General features: G+C 38.4%; 1 protein-coding gene across 1 annotated transcript in view; it reads left to right on the top strand.

Moving 5' to 3' along the window:
• The window catches only part of USH2A (usherin), an 829,367-nt gene that overhangs the window by 532,293 nt on the left and 274,574 nt on the right, over nt 1–22,500 (top strand). The window contains exons 40-43 of the mRNA XM_028488076.1: nt 1–332; nt 9,153–9,487; nt 10,686–10,808; nt 21,243–21,406. The exon at nt 1–332 is cut by the window's left edge and continues 297 nt beyond it. Of these exons, the coding sequence (XP_028343877.1) occupies nt 1–332; nt 9,153–9,487; nt 10,686–10,808; nt 21,243–21,406 (954 nt within the window). The remainder of the gene's footprint in view (nt 333–9,152; nt 9,488–10,685; nt 10,809–21,242; nt 21,407–22,500) is intronic.

The raw sequence follows: 22,500 nt of genomic DNA, 5'->3' as shown, positions 1-22,500 counted from the left end.
AGCTGTTCTCCGATACCCCAACGTCCGTGATTATATCTTGGCAACCCCCCACCCATCCCAACGGCGTGGTGGAGAACTTCACAATCGAGAGAAGAGTCGAAGGGAAGGAAGAAGCTACTACCCTGGTGACTGTCCCGAGAGGTCATCCCATGAGGTTCATCGACAAGACTTCTGCTCTTAGCCCATGGACAAAATATGAGTATCGGGTCCTGGTGAGCACTCTTGGAGGAGGTACAAACAGCAGCGCTTGGGCAGAAGTGACCACGAGACCCTCACGACCTGCTGGGGTGCAGCCCCCCGTGGTGGATGTGCTAGGACCCGACGCAGCCAAGGTAAGATACGGTGTGTCTGTCTCCACTGCAGACATAGGAATTTACCCTCGATTGACTCTGTGTTGAACAGAGCCATCTACTGACAAAACGCACTCATGTGTTGTTTCAGGCGTTCACTGGATAAACTGGGTTTTTGGCCTTTGGCCCAAACTATCTTGAATTCGATGTCAGTTTTTCATTTCTCCCTGTAACCCCTTAATTATATTGTTGAGATGCTTCCATTTGCCTCACACACCTGAAATCCTTTGAATGCCAGCGTGGGATGCTTAGCTTAACCACCACGTCAGATCTAAATAGATCAGAAAATGAGAGGAGGTGGGGAAATACGGGGGAAGGGATTAGTGTATTAACAAAAGTTCCAATTACCTATATTCTGATTTTTTTTTTTAATGATCAAAGGATCAAGATGATGGGGAAAGAAATAAAAATAGCCGATTACAGGGTTATCTAGGAACTGTTCAATTATTCACTTCACTCTACTGGGAATGAACCCTAGAGCACAGGATAACTACCATTGTTTTGGCTTGCATACAAACTTCATTCAAGGGAAATTAGTGTAACCAAACAGGAGGGAGTTTTGTAGCTTAGAAGCCTCTTTTGTGTAAATACACACATGCTTCCATGGATCCAATCTTGTACTACTGCCAAGAGCATTGGTGCAGCAGCTTGCTCACCAGAGCACAAAACAAAGGACATTTGCATAACAGCAAAGTTCATCTGCTGAAATTATTACTTGAATCTCTGTTGTGTGTTCTCTCGCTCCCACCAAAAGCAAACACTGGGTGATGCTAAATAGTGTAAATTCTGGAAGAAATTTAATTGAACCTACAAACTGAAATCGATTTTTATAAGTCTGTCTTAGTTTCAACATGAGATTGGTCAAAGCAACACGCCTTCTTGATAGAAATACCACAAATGTATAGAATTCTGTTGATAAAACACTAAAAGGAAATTAATTTGAAGGACATGATGTACGGTGTTTATTATATGAATTGGGCAATCTTAAGAATTGTTCTTCATTCAAAGGAAAAGCAAAACAAACCAAAGGAAAACCCCAAACAAACCTAGAGTTATTCATCATTCCAGAAATGACTTTTCTTTTCAATCCTGAGGGAATTTTGCAAAACTTCAGTAGCAGTACCAATCAATATGATGTGACATAAACACAGTCCCTTCACAAAGGCAAAGCTAGATAATGGACTTTTTTCTGGATTCTTTCTAACAAAAGTTTAATAACTAGGCAGATCTGAAAAATGATAAAAATTTTCAGAAAAATAATGGGTCAGTGCCCAATTCTATGTGATTCAGCATCTATAAACAGTGATCAAAAGTATTCAAAACAGGGCTTCCCTGGTGGCGCAGTGGTTGCGCGTCCGCCTGCCGATGCAGGGGAACCGGGTTCGCGCCCCGGTCTGGGAGGATCCCACATGCCGCGGAGCGGCTGGGCCCGTGAGCCATGGCCGCTGAGCCTGCACGTCCGGAGCCTGTGCTCCGCAGCGGGAGAGGCCACAACAGAGGGAGGCCCGCATACCACAAAAAAAAAAAAAAAAAAAAGTATTCAAAACAAATTGCCTGACTTTTTCTTTCATTCTTTTTTTTTTGCCTTCCTCTTTGGATTTTGTAACCTCATCCAGGAATAAGACAATGTACATGGCTTGTCAACCTGCTAAAGTAAAGTTTATATTAGCTTGGCTTGGGAGCAGAATCTCACAGGCACTCAGCAGGTCAGGAATCTAAAAGTCTCTAAGAAGGTGCTTGGAATATACAGACATTGGACATTAGTGATAGTTTTTTAACTTTTATTAATTCTCACTTTATAACTAGAAAAGCAGAAGTTATCAATGAAGAGAGTCATCAGGAATATTCAGCTGAATCTAGTATTGGATTATATGTGTTTAAATAATATTAAAACAACATATTTACACTTCAGAATTTTGGGCATTAGGTTCAAAAAGATCTTCAGACTGCCAAAGTCAATGTCCTCGTGATACGCTTATCTGGTAAACAGAGGCAATGTGACAGCAATACAGTGATTTCTCTTTATGAAATAATATAAGATTTAAAAGTTAAAATTGCAAATGGATAAAATACGAGGAACAACAGAAGGATGGTCATGAATGCATTGGTTAAGAAATTTATTCAACATTTATGTCATAGAGTCATTGCAAATATTAGGATGAAGAGAATTGTCAGTAATATTATTGACACAATAATAATAATTTCAGTTCTACTAACCTTTATTGAGCACCTATAAATCTTTATGAGTGCCTCTTTTAGGCACTGAGGATACAGTAGTGACCAAATCAAAATCCCCACCTTCATGGAGTGTACCTTCTAGTCAAAACAACGTAAACAGATATATAAAATGCCCAGAAATGAAAAAGACTTGAGGGAAGAAACAAATCAGGAATGAACACTACCAGCTGATAGGTTGGGGGATAATAAAGGAAATGGACTGGTATTTCACTCTAGTTCTTCCCATTTTGTACCATGTGGTCTTTTCACCACCACTCCACCTGTAAGAGCTTGCATCTAATAGGGAAAGCAAGGAAACTTCACATACTTCGGCCAACTAGAAAATAACCCAAAGTAACATCTTAGTAAGTATAAAGAGATAACTTGGCCTAGTGTGTGTGTGCCACAAGGAACAATAATCCTGTCCCCCAGATGGTGTCCACGCACAGCTTTGCTATGGTGTGTTCTCTTAGCGTTGCTCATTTACAGGTTGATAATAAACCAAAGTAAAAAGAATTAAGTCTTAATCATCATTCTCACCTGTTTTTCAAAATGGGCTGGTCTTTGATATCTGCTTAAATCAAACCATTAAAAAATTATAAATTCTTTTTTTAATTTAATTTTTATTTTATATTGGAGTATAGTTGATTTACAGTATTGTGTTAGTTTCAGGTGTACAGCAAAGTGATTCAGTTATGCATATACATATATACCTTCTTTTTCAGATTCTTTTCCCATATAGGGTATTACAGAATATGGAAGGAAATGAAATGACAACTAATAGTCACTGAGTTCATATTAAGTTCCAGGAATTGCTCTCACTGAATCCTTACTACAACCCTGTCAGATAAAGGCTATTATTATCGCCATTTCACAGGCAAACCCTGCAGCCTTAAAAGAATAGATAGTTATATTTAGCTAGAAAACAATTTGGTTTTTGCAAGATACTAGATTCCTCAAAAAAAAAGTTAAACTTCAAACGATAGATTGGGAAAATACATCCATAAGACATTATAGAAAAATAAATTATTTCCCCATAATAAACAAAGAACTTCTAATAACTTATGATAAAAAGACAGCTCAATAGAAAACAAAGTATAAAATATGGATAAATAATGTGATAAGAGGATATACAAAGAGTTAAGAATGTTCGAAAATATTTACATCTTAAAAATGTCAAGGGGGCTTCCCTGGTGGCGCGGTGGTTGAGAGTCCGCCTGCCGATTCAGGGAACGCGGGTTTGTGCCCCCGTCCGGGAGGATCCCACATGCTGCGGAGCGGCTGGGCCCGTGAGCCACGGCCGCTGAGCCTGCACGTCCGGAGCCTGTGCTCCGTAACGGGAGAGGCCACGGCAGTGGGAGGCCCGCGTACCGCAAAAAAAAAAAAAAAAAAAAAAAAAAATTTAAAAAAAAATGTCAAGGGACTACAAATTAATTAAAGAAATAATAAAGTAACACCGGCAAGACCAAAAGGATTAGTAATTACTTTTTTTTTCTTCCAGTTTTATTCAGATAGAGTTGACCCAAAGCACTGTATACATTTAAGGGGTCCAGCATAATCATCTGACTTACATACTCCATGAAATGATGACCACAATAAGTTTATTGAACATCATCTCCTATAGATACAAAATAAAAGAAAAATTCTTTTCCTTGTGATAACACTCTTAGGATTTATTGGGTTGGCCAAAACGTTTGTTCGGGTTTTTCTGTAACATCTTATGGAAAATTCCAGACAAACGTTTTGGCCAACCCAATACTTTCTTAACAATTTTCATATGTAATTTCAGCAGTGTTAATTGTATTAATCGTGTTGTACATCACAGCCCTAGTACTTATTTATCTTATAACTGGAAGTTTTCAGCTATGATCACCTTCACCCACCACTGCCTCTGGTAGCCACAAATCTGATCTCTAAAAGGAGCAGTAATTTCAAGAATTTGTGGGGACACAAATCATGGACATTTTCTTTCATTGTTTGTGATCAAGTGAATTACTTCAAACTTTTCGGAAAGTAATCCATCAATAATGATTAAAATTAAACATACATTTTGGTATAGCAATTCTTGCTAACCTATACAATAATAAAGAAGAACAGGGACTTCCCTGACAGTCCAGGGGTTAAGACTCCACCATTGCAATGCAGGGGACATAGGTTCGATCCCTGGTTGGGGAGCTAAGATCCCACATGCTGTGCAGCGCAGCCAAAAAAAAATTTTTAATTAAAAAAAAAAAAGTACAATCGTATGTATACATACATTTTCAAATATGGTTTTTAACAGTAAAGTCAGTAGGATAACTGAATAGTCTGTTTTCAGCCATGAAAGGAATATTATGCAACACAAAACATGATAGGGTGTGTCCCTGATCTCTAGTTGAGTGTGAAAAGCAAGTTACAGATTAATAATGGGTATAAAATAAAATTTTTCCAGAAAAAAAATTAAAAGAGAGAGAGAAAACTTACCTATGTGTGGATATATTTGCTATGTGAGAAAGTATGGAAGAATAGATTCAAAGCTATCACCTTTTCACCTTTAAAGGGTGGGAATGGAGAGGGACAGGAGGAGGTCGAGGTGAAGGACCATAATTTATTTTCCTGTATGTATCAATATCTTTGGTTTTTTCTCTGAATGCAAAATGTGAATCAAATATCCGAAGTAAAAAAATTAATATTAACAACTTTAAAAGGAAAGGAAGATATCTTAAAGGAAAAATTTAATTTCATTTCAACAAATACTTATTGTACACCTTGTCCTGTATGAGAAGCTTTGCCGGGGAGTCAGTTGTTGAGAGGAATTACCATATGGAATCAGATATTACCACACTCTCATGCCCTGTGGTCATTCATATTCTGTATCGATTAAGTAGTCTTAGAATTATAAAACCTTCTTTGTAGATATGAGGGCAAGGATTGTCTCTTAACATTAGATACAAGGAAACTGAGGCCCAGAGATGTTAAGTGTTTTGCTCCAAGTCTCACAACGTTGGTTGAATAACCTACATCAGATATCAAGGATATTTATTCTTAGCCCATTCTCAACCCATTATATCAATCTTCATAAATCCTCTTATTCATAAAGTTCTTAAATATGGTTTGATGGAGTTAAAGAAATTAGACGTAAGTTACAATGTTTATGTGTGTTACTTTTTTCAGTCCCGAAGCCAATCATCTAACCTACATTCCATAAATTTTTGCTTACAACCAGGATCTTGTAGGTCCCTCGATTGTTTAGGGCCACTCTTCAGGGATCTGAACAAGTAGGTAAAAGTCAGTAGCTCCTTAAACACCTACCCACCTGTCCTATTTTTTGCAAATTTACAATAACTAAACAGAGAATGGAAATCTAAGCAATTAAGAACCACTCAAATAAAAGAAATCATCATTGTTGGCAAAGCAACTCCAAAATAAACATTTTATTCCCAGCCAGAAACTACAATTCTGTTTAGAAAATTTCAGTGTAAAAGTCTTGTTTTAGCGAACATACCTTTTGCTTATTAGGCCGGGAACATGCTCTTGGGTCTGAGTTTTTTTGGCTGCAACAATATTTTATAATCCTTTCTATGAACAATAGATATATAAAAGGCCATGGAAAATTAAACTGAATGAAAGTTTTAATCTCACATATTTTAGCCACACTCTAGTAAATGTAGTCTTAAGCATTGGAAAGAATAGAATCCAATATTTAATTAACCGGCTCTTTAAAAAGCTTGGACACATTTATTTTTAGTAATAGCTCCAGGATATTTTCAGGAGGATGATCAAATTAGATACCATTTCTGATAGCCTACTCACTGTAATGACAATGGCCTTCTCCACCTTGCTATAAAATTCCTTATAAAAATTTTCTGTGGAAGTAGATTCATGTCTTCCAACTCAGTACTGTCAAAAAGATATATCTTCCTGGGCTTCCCTGGTGGCACAGTGGTTAAGAATCCACCTGCCAATGCAGGGGACACAGGTTCGATCCCTGATCCAGGAAGATCCCACATGCTGCAGGGCAGCTAAGCCCGTGTGGCACAACTGCTGAGCCTGCACTCTAGAGCCCCCGAGCCACAACTACTGAGCCCGTGTGCTGCAACTACTGAAGCCCATGCGCCTAGAGCCCATGCTCTGCAACAAGAGAAGCCACCGCAGTGAGAAGCCCGTGCACCGCAACGAAGAGTAGCCCCCGCTCGCCGCAACTAGTGAAAGCCCATGTGCAGCAACGAAGACCCAACGCAGCCAAAAATAAATAAATAAATTTATAAAATAAAAAACAAAGATGTATCTTCTTAAGTCTGTAACTTTTTAAGTGAGAAAAATAGCCAATTTCTGGATGCAAACGTTTATAGTTAGAGAACACAGGGATTTTTTTTTAGCTCTTCAAGTGACTGTCTCCAGAATCATTACATCACATCACTTAATCTCCTCTGGTTGAGATCTTATTCAAAGTTTATCTTATGAATGCTTTTCTTAGGCTCAGCAACTGAGTTCCAAATCAATTCACTCTCAGCTCAACTTCCAACACAGACTACCTCCAAAGTTTGGATTCTTTCAAGGGCTGCAAGCCTTGACCTGAACTCTCAGAATATTCTAGTTCCAGAGGCAAGTGGTATTCTACATGTGAATCAGGTAGAATTGAGCTGTGATAACCCTTCCATTTTCCATTTGCATGACAAGTACCAGGAAGCCCTGTAAATATGACCTTGACTCATTTCTGAAGTCCACAAAGAGCTCTGCACCCCCCAAACAAATAGAATCCTATGTCCGCTCAATAAACTTTGCTTGCGTTAGGCTTCTTTGATCTCTCCTCCAACCAGGCAAATCCTCTGTGCTCATAAGGAACTCATCTAAAATATCTCTTCACCAGCACAGTGTGGAACTCTCTGAGAAGTGTTTTTGGTTTTTTGTTTGTTTGTTTGTTAATTTTTATTTATTTATTTATTTATTTTTGGCTGGGTTGGATCTTCGTTGCTGCGCGCTGGCTTCCTCTAGTTGCGGAGAGCGGGGGCTACTCTTTGTTGCACTGCGGTGGCTTCTCTTGTTGCAGAGCACGGGCTCTAGGCACGTGGGCTCAGTAGTTGTGGCTTGCGGGCTCTAGAGCTCAGGCTCAGTAGTTGTGGCTCACGGGCTCAGTTGCTCCGCGGCATGTGGGATCTTCCCGGACCAGGGCTCAAACCCACACGTGTCCCCTGCAATGGCAGGTGGATTCTTAACCACTGCACCACTAGGGAAATCCAGAAAAAGTTTTTAAAATTAGTAATGATTTCAAGCCATGTAGTAAAATTGGAGGAGATGTCAGGTCCTTGTTAATTTTAAGTTAGGACCGTAATCATCACTGCCCAATGACATCTGGTAGAGGCCCATTTTGTCACCAAGAATTAGGAAGAATACCCTACAAATATCTCAGGTCAGATTCCTTCTGGAGGAAATTTTTTCTCTTTTAAGATAGAAAATTTTGGTTCATCCTTTTCCATTCTCATTTTTCTGTAATGCCTTTCAGACTTCAAATTTGTATAGAACTATAAATGTAGGTATCAGTATATCACTTTGTGGAAAATTCTTTGAAAGTTTCAAAATAGCTGTATGCTAAGGAAAAACATAATGGAGACAGCCATGACTGCTATTGCTTCTGGAACTCCATCTCTCGGTGTATGGCACTAAATGGGTGTACAATTTAGGCCCTGCTATGGAGAAGCTTACAGTCTATTGGGGAGATGGGATATACACTCCAAAATTTACGGAACATTGCAAGGCAACACAAAAAAGATGACCCATGATAGCATATAAATAAGTAATCTTTTAACGACTAATGCGCATTTTTCTAGGGTCCTTTGTCCCCCATAAGAGCGCGAGTGGGTTAGCACTATGCCCTTACAGTATTTAGCCAGAAAAGAAAAGCAACGTTAAACATTATTAGAAAACAGTGTTTCTTTCTTCTGATGTTCATGTCTGGGACTTAAACAGGATCATTCTTTGCTTGCCTTTTTTAAAGCTTTCCACATGTCTCTTGTCTCTGAGAACAGGATGTGTTGTTATTGCTTTACTTGTTACCTTATGCACTAGTGAGATTCAGGAACTCAATAGGGCATCCTCAGAAAATGCAAAGAATGATTTCTGCACCCTCCCACCACCATCCAAAAAAACAAAAGGAGAATAGTGACATATTTAGAGTGCACACTAATAATGCAAAGCAAAGAGTTCTAACGTGTCATTTAATTGAGTTATAAACCAGAAAACTATTAACTCCTGCTGCCGCCCCACTGATGCGTGTGGATGTGTGAATTCTCTCCATGTGTGTGCTCTGTGTCCTTCAGGGCACCCATGGTGGAGATGAATCACTAAGGTGTGTATTAGTCTGACAGTCTTAGAAAGTCTCCAGACTAAAAGCCCAACCCAGGAAACAGCATTTCATCTAGTTCCTGGTGTACTGCTAATTGATCCGAAACCCTTCATTACTGTCTAGTGCAAAGGGCGAAGTCGAAAGTGGGTATTTAGAAAGCGACTTAACTGAAAACAAGGCAGAGCAAAATGCCAGGCCTTGTGAACTGCAGTTGCTCTGTTCCTGTGTTGTCACACTGGCGCTAAGCTTACGTTTTATTTCAGGTCACTTGGAGAGCCCCACTTATCCTGAATGGAGACATCCTTACCTACGAGATCCGCATGCCTGACCCTCACGTCACAGTCACCAACGTTACTTCCTCTGTGTTCAGTCACGTCGTTACTCATCTGATTCCTTTCACTAATTATTCTGTCACCATTGTGGCTTGCTCAGGGGGTAATGGGCATCTAGGGGGGTGCACAGAGAGTTTCCCTACCCATGTGACCACGCAGCCCACCCTGCCTCAGGATCTTAGCCCGTTGTCCGTGGTTCCACTAAGTGAATCGTATGTTGGCATTTCTTGGCAGCCACCAACCAGGCCAAACGGACCCAATTTGAGGTAAGAGAAAGTGACGGTGCTTTTGGATTTTGTTACTATCTTATCTCTCTGGGAAGGGAGAAAGGAGGCTGTTCCTCACATAGGAACATTGAACTAATTCCTTGTTGGATATTCCTCGCTCATACCATTTCTTTTTTATTGAAGTGTAGTTGATTTACAGTGTTGTGTTAATTTCTGCTGTACAGCAGAGTGACTCGGTTATACATATATATATATATATATATATATATATATATATACATTCTTTTTTATATTCTTTTCCATTGTGGTTTCTCACAGGATATTGAATATAGTTCACTGTGTTATACAGTAGCACCTTGTTGTTCATCCATTTTGTATATAATAGTTTGCATCTGCTAACCCCACACTCCCGGTCCATCCCTCCCCCAACCCCCTCCCCCTTGGCAATCACAGGTCTGTTCTCTATGTCTGCCTCACTCATCATTTTCATACAGTTTCATCTTCTGTATCTTGACTTATATGGAACCATAAAAAGATCATCAAGGCAAAAATATCATGCTATTGTGAGGAACTAAAAACCCTCGAAACAACAATTGCTATTCTCTAATGCTTCTCTACACAGCCCCTCTCTTGATTTTCAGAGTATATCTTTATTATATGTTAAGCAAGCTTGATGCATGTTCTAAATGTCACATTTGCACAAATATGCCTCAGAATTCTAAAGATAACACAATAATTTTTGGCATGTTATTATTATCTGGAAACTTGTAAAGCATGGGGTCAGGAATATAGATAAGATGAAAGAAAAGAACTGTGATTCTGAAATGGCTTTGTAACAACTTGACACTTAGGCAAGACTGTGGAGTCGATAATATTATCATTGTTTATAAAGTATTGATGGTAGAAGTCTTAGGAAATCATTAACTTCGTAAGCTTTTTGTAATTCTATTTTGTGTGAAACTGGCAATAAAGTTTTGGCAAATCTGATATAGAAGAAATCTAAATGTTATCATTTTACTGATAATAGTAAAATGTGAATGTAGCTAATTGTTCCAGTTAGCTACATGGATGACACTTGTGCCAAAAAAAAAAAATGATTATCTGAAAAAAAGAAAATTAAGATGTTTTCTTTACGTTTCCACATACACCCCACACACTCGTACCGTGAGACAACCTGAATTTTGGTAATAACATTAGTTGAGATAATCCTGATCTTTCTGCTTATCTTTTGCTTTAGATATGAGCTTCTGAGACGTAAAATCCAGCAACCACTTGCATCAAATCCCCCAGAAGATTTAAATCTGTGGCACAATATTTATTCAGGAACTCAGTGGTTTTATGAAGATAAGGGTCTTAGCAGGTGAGATTACAAAAACTATAAAAACAAATGCTGGCATTTAGTTTGGGGCATGTTGAATAGTTCAAAGAATCTGAGTGTCTTCATTGTGTGAGCCAGTTATCAGTTATGCAATAAAACATGTTTGGTTATTATCTGTGGCATTAATCATCGAGCTGCAACAGTCAGCATGTTTAATATTTGCCATCTTAACTGCACGCTTCAAATAAGCCTTTTGAAGTCAAGTTTGTAGGTGTTTGAGCCTTAGCCTCTTGCCTTTGTCACAGCTCTAGCCTGACACGTAATAGCGAAATCTGGAAATGTTGAACATGTTCAAAACTGGGGAGAGTTTGGATCACTTGTAAAATGCTTGCTTTTCCAGGAAATAATTTGCTATAAATCATTGATTCGATTCACAAAAATTATTTAGTTAACAGGCTTGGGACTCGAAAGAATTCAATCTGAAGTTTGAAGAGATCAAAAAATGGGCAAATAGGCAATGTCAGAAAAGAGTGCGCCACGGGAGAGTAAGGAGGGGTGGGTTTGGTTTCATCCTGTGCTGGAGGACTAGCTTTGTGGCCTTAGGGGAGTCACTTAACTTCTCTGGGCTCCACTTTTGTTGTCTATAAAATGAGGAGATTGGATGGGATTAAGTGAAGTCTAAATCGTCATGAATCAAGCAATATAATAAAATTTCAAAAAATCACAAGTATTATTTTAGGAAAAGTTTTAAGACATATTGCTCAATGACTTTTCTATCAGGTGGGTTATGCTTCTAGACTCACACTGACTAGCTCTACTCTGAACTCTGTTTACAATCTGGTCTTGTCTCCCCTCTTTCTCCGCTGGGCCTCTGTGCGTCAGCCACGTTAGTATTGCATTTGGCACCTCTAACAGGCAACACCCACCCCTCAACTTCTCCCCATAGCTGCCATTTCCCTCTGTCTACCGTCCTTCAAGTCTTGGCCTGGAAGTTTCCTAGAGCACCCTCTTCCTGGTCTGAATCAGCTGCTTCCTTAATGTATTTCCGTAGCACACCCCTTACAAATCACTATTGTCTTTGTACTGGCCTGGCTACCTGTCTGGACACCCCATTTTACTGTCAGATCCACCATGAGCGAGGCCTTGTCTTCATGACTTCTGTATCACAATCCCCACCGTAGTGGCTGGCACACACTGGGTGTGCCAATAGATGCTAAATGAAAGAATACTTTTAGTAATGTGTAAAGGGTTGGGTATTCATTGCTCTGTGCCTTAGGAATATTAACTGTGATGTTCTTATCTTTGGGGAATGAGTAAAACTAAGGAAAATTCTCCTGTCCATCTGAAAGGGTCCTGGTGGGAAAACATTACAGATACGGTGAGGTTCTTGAAGAGAGGCCGCACGTAAATCTAAGGAAACAATAGAATGAACCATATAAAATTGCCGTTTTTGTAAGCTAAAAAGGATCAATTACTAGCATATCCTTTCGGTTCAACCTAAATTATCGGGGTCCCTAGACGCTTCTCCACTATTTTCAGTTCATTATTTACTTAGTCCAGCATTGCTATATAATGATGACTTCAGTTGAAGAAATTCATTTTATTCAGCAATTTCTTTTTGCTTCCTATATGCTGACAGGCATTGTGATAAGGAACAAAAGATGAATAGCATAGCCCTTGCCCTCAAAGAGCTCACAGTCTAGTGGAGAAAACCACACTCATACACACACACACACACACACACACACACACACTCATATATGTATTAATTGCTATCATCACGGGTAACTGCAGATACACCATCACTACCTAGGGAAATCGTATGGAAAAGTAACTTTCTATGATCTGTGAACTCTAAGTGCCTGAAATGTAGCAATTTCCAAAATAAAGAGGACTTGACTATCTAACATTACTGAATCTAACTTTTAACCATGAGGTAGTTGCCAGAAAAACAGAATAAGTCTCAGAAAGTTAATTTTGTTTCTTCATAGAAGCAATGAAAACTTATTAAGGAATTAGGACCAAGGCCAAAATTTTATTATTGGATTTTTAATGATGCTTGTAAGCATTGTTAATGAGAAGTCCAAATCGAAGATGTAAGGAAAGAAATTAAGTTAAATCCCCACAAATTAGATTGAAACATAAGTTGACATAAACATACTGATGACAGCTGCTTCTAGAAAGGAAGTATACATATAACAAAATGTGCTGAGGTGATATTTTGACTAGCTTCATAATACTAAATGTCAAGAGATTTTTTTTTTTTCTTCTAGCACTAGCAAAGATTTTTCTCAACTATTCAGATAAACCACTTTGTCCTATGTAACCAGCTTGTGAAAAAAAAACAAAACAAAATAAAACAAAACAAAAACAAACAAAAAAACCACAATATGCATTTCTTTATTTTTATTTTTTATTTTTTTGGCTGCATCACGCAGCATGTGGGATCTTAGTTTCCCGACCAGGGGTCGAACCCGCGCCCCCTGCATTGGAAGTGCGGGGTCTTTACCACTGCACCGCCAGGGAAGTCCCTGCATTTCTTTCTAATATTCAAAGTGAATGGCATGAGTCTTCATATTGTGAAAAAAATTTTTCTAGACGGCTACCCTTTGTAAGTCCAAAAGACTAGGGGCCCCTCCAGCCCAAGGGGACTTGTCTCACAAATCTGAGAGAAAACTGGAAATTAGGCCACCTGTGGGTGCTATGTGCTGTGCCAGTGTTTTTGTTCAAAAGAAGCGATCTTGTCTGGAAGGTGTAGTCAGCACCCACTTTAACTTCTGGCAGCCAGGCTTGCTGCCCCTGCTGTAGAGGGAAGGATGGGAGCAGTCAGCTTACCTTCCTGCACACCTGTGTTGCAGCCCCTTAATGAGCCTCCTCTTTGACATATTTTTGTCTTACTGACTTATTTGTTTGACTGACTATTTGTGGGTTTCTTTGCGGGGGGAGGGTGGGGGAGGATGGTCATTGAATTCTGATGTCTTTAGGAAAAGTATTTAATTTCCTATTCTTCCCAGACTCACCATTTCTTACTTCCTTCATAACTTACATCTACATAAACAAAGGGACCATTGAAGGGTTTCTGCCCATCTTGATCTGATCTCACCAATAGCTACAGCTAGAATCAGTTTTTTAAATGGTACTTCTCTTGATATAAAAAGTAAAATTAACGTAAGTTTCACTGGGCATCGCTTTATGAATACATTTGTGAGAGTAAATATAAATTGAAGTCAGTTTCCTTGGGCAAGCAGTCTCTTTTGGTTAGCTGTATGTTTCTAATATATAGAAAACACTCCACTTTCATCTCAAATGTTATTATATTCTGAAATTCAGATCATTCTAGTCGTCATTTTTTCCTTTATAGCTCCATGTACCAAGTAAAATAGTGAGCTCATTATCCAGATAATTTAGTTTCAACAAAAATAGTTCTGTTTTTTATGAATATCTTAGGTAAGGGATGATTTGGTCTGAGTTACCCAGCTAGTTGCCTAATTATTGAATTTTGCTCTATCTATGTAGACACAAACTCAGTATAACTGTGGGTTTATACTACTTGTCAGTTTCTAACTTTTCTTCCTTAATCATTCTGTGCAAAGTGGCCAAGTTATGGTTGTTAGGGGAACCATAACTTTGGGTTTCCTGACATTTTCATCACTTGGAAAATCTGGAAAATGTGCTGTTGTCATCTGATGCTGCTGTGGTGAGTCAGGCTGGGTTTAACAAAAGGGTAGCAACCTTCATTTTAAGCATCAATCCACCCTTAGGATTTTCAGGATCTCACTGTGCCTTGGTTCCTGGGTGATCAGATAAAACTTCTGCAAACACAGTGATGGCATGAACTCCTCTCTGTCCTGGATCTGACAAAGGAAGAACAAGCTATGAGAAATAATAGGCTCTATTTTAAAGAAAATGTTGACTTGTAGATTATAATAACTTAGCTGCCATTGAGTTTATGAAGGGAAGCATGTTCTCACTCCTTTTCCTTTCAATTATTTATGAACTCCTACAAGTATTTCTTTATCAATGACAGTCTGGAAAGAGACTTTCATATGAGTTCTCAAGAATCCTCTAATTGCATTATCTTTAAATGAAAGCATTCAAAATTCATAGACATTCATCTGGTTTTCAAAGAACGGTTGGACTTGACTCTTTTCAAGTTTAAATGCTTAAGATAAATATACTATAAAATCTAAGTTTGAGTCTTACTGACATAGATTCTGATTTTTTAACCTACAGAAATGAAATGTCTCAAGCCCTGAAAGAGGACATAGTTTCTGGGGAATGATATTCAAAAGAGTGTGACATTCATTCCCCTTCTTTGTAATGAGATTAAATGTGCACAAGTAACATTTTCTGCTTTGCTAATACGGAAAGACCGGGTCAGCTCCATGACACGTGTTCCGATAACATAAACATGTTCAAGTTGTAGCTGTTAAGTAAACAAATTAACTTCATAAACATGGAGGGTGAGTTAGAAGGAAGGCCTTTCTTCCATGACCACCAATGTGAGGTAGATCCTGTTATTTTCTTGCTTAATTCCATAATGTGAGTAAAAGTTGGGTCTAGAAATGTAAGCCAACTTCTGTCAACATTGGTGTACCATTTCCTAGCAAAGTACTTAATTCGAAATGAGCAAAAATATATCTGTTTCACATTTAACATAGTAGAGTCATGGTAGACCCTTTCAAAGTGCTCTTCTTTCATTGCTCTAAATTTACTTCATGCTGTCCTTTTCTAAGTGTCATCATATGAAAACTTACCTCAAAATAGAAAATGAACCTCTAAATCTGGGAGGATGCATTTTTTCATCAGAGGTTTCATTGCCTAATGTTTTCTTCAAAAAAAAAAAAGAAAGAAAGAAATCTAGTGTATTTGTTTGCATTTCTTTTTCATGTTGATGATATAGTAGAACAAAGACAGAAATCACAGCAAAGTTATTTTAGGTGCCACATGCTGGTAGCATAAGTACAGATAGCTACGGGAATAGACAGCTGCAACTTTCACTCACAATCTAAAAAGTATCATAAGAACTTTCAACGGTGATTGATCATCTTTACTCTCCAATTTCCAAAAGCAAAAATTTTCAGCAGCATTTTTAGGAAAAAAAAATCTTTCAGCAACAAAAGAGTGAGGAAAAGAAAAGGTATCCACCATCAATGGAAAATCTAAACAATTACAGATTTAAGCAGTGGAAACAGTGTTGCATTTTTTTTGCCTGTTTATTTATTCCCACAAAAGGATTTGAGGGTATAAGGAACAGTATGCTATCAGAAGTTTCTCAAATCCTCTGGTGTATAATGTTGTACTCAAGCATGTGTTGGATTGTGGTGGATATGAAGAAGAGTTAGTAGAAGGCAGAACTGAATAGCCTGCATTTTCAGAAGCATGATTTATATTGGTGACAATATTGACACATGAATTCTGTTAGGACATCAATAAAGTTGACACATTTTTAATTCTGATGAAAATAACCTGAGGCATTCTGTAGCTGCACTGAAGAATTGGTTTTATTGGTTCCCAAAACACATCAGACCCTTTCAAAGTACAAGCCTTCCACACATTTTGCCCTGAATAATGCTTCTTACTGGCTAAATTAATGTCTCCACTGGCCAAATTACTGTTTGTCATCAATACCTAGCCCAAATGTTATCTCCTCTGTGAAGACTTCCTGACTAGATTAGGTTAAATTAGATGCTCTGATGTATGTGGAAAGAAAAAGGAATAAATGAATATATGTTTTAGAGGTTCTCATTTAAAAACATTTATCTGTAAATATGTATATAAGTATACACACATACACATACACACACTCCAGTAGGACAGACATTACATTCACCATGTTTAGTATCTGGCATGTTGTTAGTGCTAATAAATATTTTTTGAATGAATGAACAAATTAATGAATGAATGAAGTAATGGTGTATCAAACATAAAAGAGCAATATAATTTGTAAGGAAAAAAAACGTCTTTCTAAGTTTCAGTAAGGATCATTTCTCTATTGCACGGGTAGATTTTCGTGGCACTAGCCAACCAAAGTATATGTGACCTGAAAGTTATGAGACTGAATGCTTTAAGAACGATGAAGTAGCCATTCATTTATTTATAAAATCATCTAGTCAATAAAAAAACAGATTAAAAACTTTATCATCTAAACAGAATCTAGTTTTCTAATTCGAGTAATAACAATTGAACCTTGAAATGAGTCTCGTTCCATAAATAAGATTTTAATATATATGATCTTTTATAAGGAAGAAATACCAGAGTCATGTCTATTACACAACAAATTTACCATTTTCTGTGTGTGGATGAAAGGAGGGGCTGGAGAACAGTCTCAAAAAAATTAATCAATTAGGGGATAACTATTGTAACAGCCTTGTATTCCTAAATGGACCTTCAAACAGTTGGTTTTACTGGTTACAGTATAGACTTAATATAAGTTTTCATTCACTTAGCAGATTTCAAAAGCTACATCTTACAGGGTTTGAAATGGTACATTTTTCAAAATATACCCAAGAAACACAATTAGTATTTAGAGTAGATATTGACTGATATACATATGTTTTACATGAGTATATGATTTCAACTGATGGAGCATTTTTCTCTTAAAAGTATTTTATTATTAACTAAATGGAATGTCCCATCTGATATCAACACCCAAGTCCACCTGAAAAACAATATACTAGAGCAAATGAACAAAATACGTTAAGCAAACGAATATTTTCTTTTTTGACATGAATTGGTGAAATATGTACCGACCCATGTAGTCAGACGTATATATACTTACTGACAAAGATTAGGTTTCAGATGTCATGAAAACAGTACATTTTAGTTCACTTAAGGGAGTTCAAGATCCTATTCCTTAAAATTTTAACCGTGAAAATTAAAGAAAATGCAAAAGACAAACGCATGACATCAAGTGAAATGCCTACTGATTTCTCAATTCAATAAAATAATAGTGAACAGTGGAAAGAATTTAATATTAGAATTGAATAAGCTAGAGGCCCACCTAATCCTCTTAACTAGCTGTGCGACCATAGGCAAAGCGCCTTAACTTCTCTGGGTCTCAGGTTTCTTATCTGTAAAATGTAGCAGATATTTCATTATTTAAAGCAGATAAACTCTAAAGTCATCTTTCACTCTAAAATGTTAATATTACAGTCAGCCCTCTGCATCTGCAGATTTTGTATCCACGAGTCAACCAACTGTGAATCAAAAATATTTGGGAAGGGCTTCCCTGGTGGCGCAGTGGTTGCGCGTCCGCCTGCCGATGCAGGGGAACCGGGTTCTCGCCCCGGTCTGGGAGGATCCCACGTGCCGCGGAGCGGCTGGGCCCGTGAGCCATGGCCGCTGGGCCTGCGCGTCTGGAACCTGTGCTCCGCAACGGGAGAGGCCGCAACAGAGGGAGGCCCGCATACCACAGAAAAAAAAAAAAAAAAAAAGAAATATTTGGGAAAAAAATTCCAGGAACTTTCAAAAAGTAAAATTGAAATTTGCTACATGCCTGCGACTATTTATGTAGCATTTACATTGTGATTGCAACTATTTCATAGCATTTACATTATATTAGGTATTATAAGTAATCTAGAGATGATTTAAAGTACAGAAAATGTGCATAGGTTATATGCAAACACTATGCCATTTTATATAAGGGACTTGAGCATCCTCAAATCTTGGTATCCATGGGGTCCTGGAACCAATCGCCCCGCAGATACCAAGGGGCAACTGTACTTTAAAAATGGACATTCCGGTTATATGTATTTATGTGGCCTAAATTTCTTCTATGCAGACATAAACTGTATCATTTCACCATACCTAAACTATGATGAAATAGCTTAAAGTATCACAGTAAGAACTAAGACCCCACAGAACTTATTTATAATTCACCGTTTCAGGGCCGCCTGATGTTTTTAATTCCACTTGTATAAAGAACCACAAAAATGGTATCACTTTAAAGCCATAATTACTAAATTTATCACAGAGTAAATATGTGGAAGAAAAATTCAAATATTGCAGGAGGGATTAGGCATCCAGACTCTAGCTCAATTTCTTTTAAGCCATTTTGGGAAGTAAAACACAATTAAAAGTATTTTACCCAGGGAGAGAGCTAATGAAGCCAAGGTCACTGGTTCAGTTCCCATGTGAGCCATTAGCTGTGTTTCATTTGACTGTCACACACTTGCTACCCTCTTAACCCCGACTCACCATCCTTCACATTCATACTAGTGGTCACAAAGGAAATTTGGAGAGACTGTTTGGATGCGTAAGGCAAAATCTCTCCCCTTTGCCGGAAAAATAACTCACAGGTCAAGCCTCAGTGATATGACATCATCCAACTATAGATGGATCAGCTGACCATTGTGTTTGTTATTATTTTTATCATCATCACCATCATTACGATGCTGGCAGCATAGCATCATGGTTAAAAGAGGAGGCTCTGGAATCAGACTGTCTAGGTTTGAGACTTTACTCTCCCACTTACTAGTTCAATGACTTGGACAAGTGGTTTAACTCTTTAGGCCTTATTTTCCTCATTTTCAATGCAGTTATTATAATAGTATGGTGAAGAATGAATGAGTTAATCATATAGAAAATTCCTGACACATATTAAGTACTCGGTAAATACTGTTATTATTATCTTTCAGTTGTCATTGTCATGTAGACTATTTAGCACTTTCTACAAAGCCTATGTATGAGTTTCCTAGGGCTGTTGTAAACTAACAGAGTGGCTTCAAACAGCAGAAATGTATTCTCTTACAGCCCCGGAAGTTGAAAGTCCAGAATCAAAGTACTGTCAGGACTGTGTTCCCTCCAGAGCCTCTAGAAAACAATCATTCCTTGCCTCTTCCAACTTCTGGTGGCCAAAGTTGTTCCTTGGTTTATGGCAGCATAACGCCAATTTCTGCCCCCAAATCCTCATAGATATCTTCTCCCTGTGTGTGTCTGTGTCTCTGTAACAAAATTTCCCTTTCCTTTCTTTTATAAAGATATCAGTCCTTTGGATTTAGGCCTGGCCCGTATCCAGGATAAACTCATGCTAACTTGATTACACCTGTTTGCAAATAAGGTCACATTCACAGGGACTAGGGGTGAGGACTTAAACATACCTTTTGGGGGGACACAGTTCAACCCACTATAGCATCAAAACCAAAAGAAAAGAAAGAAAGACACAAGGAGAGGGGTAAAGCAGAGAGAGGTAGAAGATCTGTTGCTAGTAGTTATTTGGGGGAAATAGAAAATAAATAGCTTCACGGAAATCACTAATTCTTTACCTATAGCTACCATAAGCAGAGCATCGTCCTAAATGTGGCTGAAGCCAAGCCCTGCAAAAATACCTTTGGGCCATGAGTGAGAAACGAGGTAAGGCAAGCGGACCTCTTCTACATGGGTGGTGGCAAAATGCTGTAAAACTCCTGACATAATTTTGGCTAAGTTATTTAGCACAGTCCTGCAAATGGCGTCCTCCCTCTCTTGTCATGACTAATAAGTTGTGACTTACTGAGACAAATTCCCTGGGCCCTGCACTGGATGTGAGGCATCCTTGATGATCTATCTATTAAAACCCAAAGAAGGTGATGATCTGAGACTAGTGTTTTCCCTGAGGACTGGATGCCCCACAGGGAGGGTCATGTGTTGTACAATGTGTTTAAGCAAGTTCTCAGTCTAAGCTGTTGTCCAGTCAAAGCTTGACTGTGTCTGTAAATAGTATTTTCCTCCCCAGGCAGTCTGACCCAGAAAAGAAAGCCTGATAAGTCTTCTGCCCAAAAGAGCCAAAAAGGTTGAGGAATCGGTGGCTTTAGCCCATCACTGATTTAATATATGACATCACCATGATGTCACCATGTCCAGTTTTCTCCTCCCAAAAAGCAGTGCTCAGTTTCCACTATATTGACTCAAGTAAATATGTCCTCATAATGGCAAAATACAGCCCACCATAGCAAAACCCTCAGTGGGAGAAAGCTTTATATTTGGTCACAGTTTTAGGATTTAATTTAGGGGTTTATCTCTCGGCCAATGAGATTATGGGAAGGAAGCAGAAGTATAGGAAGAAAATGGTGATGAGGGATTCTGATATTTGAAAATGGATGAGTTTCCCAAAAGAAGAACATAAAACTCACTGGATCGAATTCAGATAGAAAGCTGGCAGGTTACCAGATGCGTAATTGCATCTTGAATTGAGCTATAATCCTCAGCACTTCTGAAAACAATAAGGATAAGCAAAACGATAAACCACATTTGTTTTAAATAGCAGTATTTGCTTAGCATTGCTAATAACATATTTTCTGAACACTCTGGTTAAGGCTTGAGAGTTACAAAAATAATGCTACCTTTTTTATGCAGGGAAGAAAAAAGAAAATGTACTGCGGGGAGAAAATGGTGCATCCGATGGGGGAAAATCTGTATTTTGTGAGGAAAAAGAAAATGTGTCTGCTTTCCGGAAAGATAAATTTATATACGTATTTTTAAAAAACAACCTTTTAGGTTTACGACGTATGCGTATAAGGTCTTTGTACACAACAGTGTGGGTTTTACACCAAGTCAAGAAGCAACTGTGACCACATTAGCCGGGCTTCCGGAGAGAGGAGCTAACCTCACTGCGATTGTTCTCAACCACACGGCCATAGACGTGAGATGGGCTAAACCAAGTAAGTCAGCTTCTTACATCTTTATTTCCCTTTCCCATGTTCGTACCATAACGAATTTAAAATGGACACATTAAAAAATGCAAGAAACAAAAAGCCAAGTTCCCTGTGCTATTCTTCCTCAAAGGAAGTTCTCTCTCCTACTTGTCCATCCTTCTTGGGCCTCCTCTTCCTCCTTCCATTCCTTTTGGATGGGGAATGTAGTTTTTGTCACACCAGTTGTGATAGAAATGTCCATATACTAATATGATAACCATATAATATTGTGCACTATTCTGCAGGGAGCTCTGCCCCCATCTCATAATTCATCACTTATCAGCAAGATCCATTTACTAGGATTGCAGAAGCGTGATGGTTTTTTCCAAGTGAGTTGCCTTCAGCACTGGTAACAGCCAGAATTCCCGCTTGACACAGGAAAAGGAAGCCTGGCCACCATCACTGGACTTGCCACCATCACTGTTATTTCTTCACTAACACCGCGGTTCACCCTGGGCGCATTCAGAGCACAACTCTATAGGCAGTTAGAAGAGCTCACATATGGATATAATCTGTTCCTGCAACTTTAGAAACCACACTAACTGAAATTTCAGATCTCGTTGGTCAGTAGAGTAGCATTTCCCAGCTGATCTGTTAATTTGTAGTGATCCATTATCACAATCAGAAAAAATCCAAGACTGACTGTATCATGGAACTCTGTATTGTAATCCTTCTTAGAAGGATCACTTGAGATCGGGCAAATAGTTGAATCAAAACTTGCTGGACTATTACCAAATATTGAGAAATATCTGATTTGGAAATCCCCAATGAAAATATTCGTTTTGTAAAAGTAAACTGTATCTACTAGGATAATCATCTACTTGTGCATAAAAAGACGTAAAATGACTCCAGCTTGGGCAGTCATAACCTTCTGATTTTGATTTTGTTATAGCTTGAGACGAGAAGTGCTTCCTATTTCATTCAGAACATCTTGAGTGAATTTGCCCCTGTTATGTTATATCAATTGTTGATTAAAACCAGTGTTAGGTGGGCTTCCCTGGTGGCGCAGTGGTTGAGAGTCCGCCTGCCGATGCAGGGGATATGGGTTCGTGCCCCGGTCC

This window comes from Physeter macrocephalus, chromosome 4, assembly GCF_002837175.3.
Source record: "Physeter macrocephalus isolate SW-GA chromosome 4, ASM283717v5, whole genome shotgun sequence".
Classification (NCBI taxonomy): domain Eukaryota; kingdom Metazoa; phylum Chordata; class Mammalia; order Artiodactyla; family Physeteridae; genus Physeter; species Physeter macrocephalus.
Note: the sequence above shows the minus strand (reverse complement) of the source record. Positions and strands in the feature narration are given on the sequence as shown.